General features: G+C 38.3%; 1 protein-coding gene across 4 annotated transcripts; it reads right to left on the reverse strand.

Annotated features, from left to right (window-relative positions):
* Nucleotides 1-370: 370 nt before the first annotated feature.
* On the reverse strand, nucleotides 371-4,364 carry LOC110755519 (phosphatidylinositol 4-kinase gamma 8-like). 4 transcript variants are annotated; one of them, XM_021956743.2, is made up of 5 exons: nucleotides 4,156-4,364; nucleotides 4,036-4,081; nucleotides 3,849-3,891; nucleotides 3,525-3,647; nucleotides 371-2,477 (listed from the first exon to the last, which is right to left on the reverse strand). In XM_021956743.2, the coding sequence occupies exon 5, from the start codon at nucleotides 2,389-2,391 to the stop codon at nucleotides 721-723; it is 1,671 nt and encodes a 556-aa protein (XP_021812435.1). In that variant the 5' UTR covers nucleotides 2,392-2,477; nucleotides 3,525-3,647; nucleotides 3,849-3,891; nucleotides 4,036-4,081; nucleotides 4,156-4,364; the 3' UTR covers nucleotides 371-720. The 4 variants fall into 4 exon arrangements, with proteins under 4 accessions (XP_021812435.1, XP_088112223.1, XP_021812434.1 ...); XM_088256097.1 differs by having other exon boundaries at nucleotides 3,805-3,891; XM_021956742.2 differs by lacking the exon at nucleotides 4,036-4,081.
* Nucleotides 4,365-4,690: the final 326 nt, after the last annotated feature.

The following is a 4,690-nucleotide window of genomic DNA, read 5'->3' on the forward strand; positions in this document are numbered from 1 at the left end:
CTCTTGTATGAATTGGAATGAAATAAGGCTCAAGATAAAATGATAGCAAGATAGTGATGGATGTTTGTGATTGCAATTGCAAGCTTGTATCGAGCAAGGTGTTTAAGAATTTATGAAAGGAATCCGCCCATTTGACACATTGATGAAGCAACTGTTAGGTTTCGAAAAACTAGATTTGCATTTTGAATTCTGATCTGGAAAACTCAATTAAGTCAAAAGTGCAACTGTTTATTTTGAGATACCTGGTCAGATTGATTGATGTACATCATTTTTTCCACGTGAACGTTTGAAATATATAATCTGAATTTGAACTCCGAAGTTCCAGAATGAATTGTGCCAAATACAAAAAGAAGAGGAAAGAAAACTAATATCCATTTCAAAGAAGAAAGTATGATATAATAATATCAATATCCATTTCAAACTAATTAATATCAACCGTTTGAACATGTCAATAATTCTGTTGCAAGTCATCTCTGCAAGAGAACCAATTCTATGTCAGTCTACGGCAACGATACAAGATAATGAAGAATAAAAACAGGTACACAGAAAGGATGGCGTTTCGCCAATCGCATTTCCGGTTGCACCTATTCTATTTATTTACAATCTACTACTCTACCGTCTTCATTTGGCAATAATGTACAGTCACTTCATACTGGACTAGATATAAGCAACAAAGTCTGTTTTCAAATCTTTTTTTCTTTCCCACAAAATATTAATTTTTCAGAACTTGCAGGAAGTAGTAATTCCCAACCTCTGCTTCAAGCTCAGGGACTTTGTGCCCTCAAGTACCTCCGGCAAAAGCTTTTCGAAACTATCCAAGAACAGTTCCCATTCAGCTCCACTCATATCTCCAAAAGATATTGCCCCTGCTTCACAATTGTGGGTAGGTACTGAGAAACTCATGCTCTTCATCAAAACCCTGACCTTACGACAATCACTAGTACTCCCATCATCATCACTACTATTATTGCCTATCATAGTCTTTCTGTCATTATCGTCGTTATCATGATCGTTTTGCTCGAATAGTGGAGACAGAGATGCATCGGTCAACCCAGTAATTGATCCTGCAGATGAAAACCTTGACATAATGGGTGGCTTACTCATTCCAGAATGGCTCCCTAAGAGTTGAGGAAGATCCAAATTCTCTTTCAAACGTTCCTCACTTTCTTTTTCAAGTTTAAACATTTCAACTTCTCCAATTTTTCCTTTCGTCTCATCTACTGTAGTAGGCATGGCAGCCTTAGCTTGCAAACAAAGGTTCTCTAATGCACTCAGACTTTCTTCTCCAGCACAGAACTGCCGAGTCATCATTTCCCCTATATCAGCAAGACAAAGCCCAGCTGCAGCAGCCTGCTTCAAGAAGATGGTGCATAGCACAAGAACACGGATAGCAGCCTCCCGTAAATAAGGAATATGAGTTCTAAGAAGCTCTGCATCTTTGTAGGGGTCAAGATTGGATATGTACTCAATTTCAAACTCGGAAAAGGGAACTGAAGCTTGAGGCCAGTGCAACCATTCAAAATATGGATCATCAAGCCACTCAGGAAGGCAAAGACCATGGTCAATAGGCACAAGCTCAGCCACCCCAACTGCATAATTGTGCAGTTCGTATTTTTTAACAAGCATATTCCCTGCATGCCTGTCAAGATTTAAGAGTCTTACATCAAAAATTCCAATACGATGAACAGAAGCAACTGAGAAGCCTGAAGAACCTAACTCTCCTGCATCATAGTCATGATCCACGAAGCGCTGCAGAGAAGCAATCTTATAAGGTGTAGCTGAAATTCCGGCTGCATTGTTATTAATTTGGAATGCAACATGGGAAATTTTTACTAAAGCTGTGGGAGGAACACCAGCGAATCCACCGTGGTCAAGGAGATAAGCTGCCAATTCTCGAACTCCAGATTCACCGATCCGAACTGAGCGTTTCAAACCCGGTTGGCCCAGCATCCGACCCCCAAAGCCTTTAGGGTTATTGAAAGCTAAAGGTTCTTCATCTATTGGCTTTGCCACAGCAATACTGTCACCATTTTGACTACATAAGTAGTAGGCACCCCCTAGTCCACTTGACACTGGCAAGAGATCAGCACCAGATGCCATAGCTATGGCGACCTCGACTACAAGAGCATGTACCCTAGGTATCCTACTGCCTCCAACAATTTCAATCCTTGGATTTGTGTCAAAATCTTCCTCCAATGCAGTGGTTAGGGATAGACAAGGGGTGGAGAAGCTTTTGTGAAAATTAGCATCACCAAATGCGTGTGTTAAGGAGTGGGCAAGTATGCTGTAATCGAGTTGAGTGTAGGACTGTAATCTGCATCTCTGGGATCGGCTGAATGGCCTGAATCCATGGTGTTGATCAACTGCTACAGCCATTTTGACAAATGTCATACAGGTAAGAATGGAAGGGAGTGCATGCCAGGGGCACCTTTTCTCAAAAGATCCCCTGAGAATTAGTCTTCCCTTGGGAGATTAAGCTGCATTTTTAACACAAACACACTTCACATCAGTTTCCAACAATCTCAACATAATATGCATTATGAAAAATCTTAGCAACCAAAAGATAATATTGTTGGACACAAACTTAAAGTTGGCAGTCAATTTCCATTCATCAAGTGCATATCTTAATTACATTACAGTGTTGAGAAGAAAGAATTGTTCTCTGTTCGATAACGAAAAAGAGAGGATATCAGTGTTGAGTGCTGATCTACTGCTGGTATTTTACTTCAAAGAAACTTTAAAGGAGAAGAGAGAAGAAGCAATCTGATTGAAATTTCCTATGGGAACTTCAACAAACAGATACTCTTGGGTTTTAAAAAGCAGTTCAGTATATGAATATACACTACTGTATATGATTGCAGCCTTTCATAACTAAATCTGTCAGATGATATTCAAGCCATTTGTGCAGATCATTGCTTCATTGAATAGATAAATTATTGTTTGATAAAAGAAGTGGATAATAATCATTGTAATTTTTGGCCTAGCTATCATATAGTTGATGTGAAAGAATTAGGTCTTGGAACTATAATCAAGGGTGGATCTTCCTATATGAAAAAGCCAACAGGTTTGCAACTTGAGTATCAATATTTGTGGTGCAATTATAGAGAGAGTTTTTTTCGGCACTCTTCCATCATTCCATGGGATCTATGTGTGTTAAACATAGTGATGATTAAGAGAAGGTAGATAGACTCATATCTTGCTTTGTATAAGGGTAAACTTGTCATTAAATTTTTCATTAAAATGTGAGCGGGAAAATGGGACATCTGGTCAGAATAACCACACTCAAAAGTAATCATTACATATAAGGAGTTTGTAGCTTAAATGATTAAGAGCATCTATCCGTGCACTCGAGGCTCCTACATTCAATTCCCCAATCCCCCGATCCTCTATAGAACTAAAAAGTCGAAATTGAAATAAAATGGACCGAAGAAAGTGAAAAGGAGATAAGTATTGAGATTTCATGAGCAATATATAAAAAGAAGCATAAAAGTTTTGGAAGGAAACGATTAAATGATGTATCTGACCAGAGAGTGGCATACAGGTGGCGAATATGATCATACGCTGGATTCAACTAACTAATCCCATAATTCGTGAATGACCAAAGACACACCCCAACTTCTCTCCATTTCGCATAAATCCATCACAACCTGCATATTTTCATCATTCATATCACAATCACCCAGAAATCACAAGCACTAAAAATGCAAATATTGTTTCTTGTTCGTTAAGGAATAAATTTTTTGATTCAAAATTTACTTATTAACAAAAAATAAAAAACAAGGGACTAGTGGTTCAAATGGTTACCATAACCCTAAAGTCGCTTGTATCAAAATACTAAAAGCACCAACCTATTTTTCCCTCGCTCCTCCGCATATAAATCGCCACGATAGTCTGGAACATAGGGCAAATGCAAGTCAGGGTTACAGGCGCAACAACATTTTACAGTATGAATGTGAATCAAATATGAGAAAATTAAAAACAGGGGTTAACTACGTAAAGCCCCGTAAACTATTAAGCATTTTGTGAATTCCATACACGATTTGTTGGACATTTATTAACTCATACACAAACTCCCGGAAACCTACAAATTCCACTCACCGTTAGTAATTAAATAATTAAACAATAAATAAAGGAGCATGAAATAAAGAAGCATACCCTGAACACTGGCAAGGCATTCAGGGAGACGAACAGAAGGGGGGAGCGTGAGAGACAAACAGTTTGTCACCCAATTGTGTTTAAAACCTGTGAAATGATGTCTTCTCCCACTCTTTTGGATATTAAATGGGAATGCTTTTAACTTTCAACCACCCCCAATCTGCAGCGCCCCAACCTTTGCTCCTCTATTCGATTTTGATCCCCCTCCTCCCCTTCTCCCCTCTTTCCCTCTTTTTTTCATTTTTGTTCCCTTTTTAATTTTCATCTTTCTTTTTCGGTGGTTGTTGGGTTTGGTTTCACCACGTCCCCTTATTTTTTGCTGCGACTCCTAAGGCAACGTTTTTCTATTTTCAGACATGTTTTGTTTGTTTTTGTTTCTTTGTTTGTTCACTTTCTAGGAGCCAAATTGGTTAAAATCTTCATCTTGATATGGGTAATGCAACATAATAGTAAATAGTAATAACTAAAAAGAAAATGTCAAGTGTAAAAGAATAGTATAATTAATATAGCCAAGCGAACCGAACCGAACCAGACT

Source organism: Prunus avium, chromosome 7, assembly GCF_965620075.1.
Source record: "Prunus avium chromosome 7, drPruAviu1.hap1.1, whole genome shotgun sequence".
Lineage (NCBI taxonomy): Eukaryota > Viridiplantae > Streptophyta > Magnoliopsida > Rosales > Rosaceae > Prunus > Prunus avium.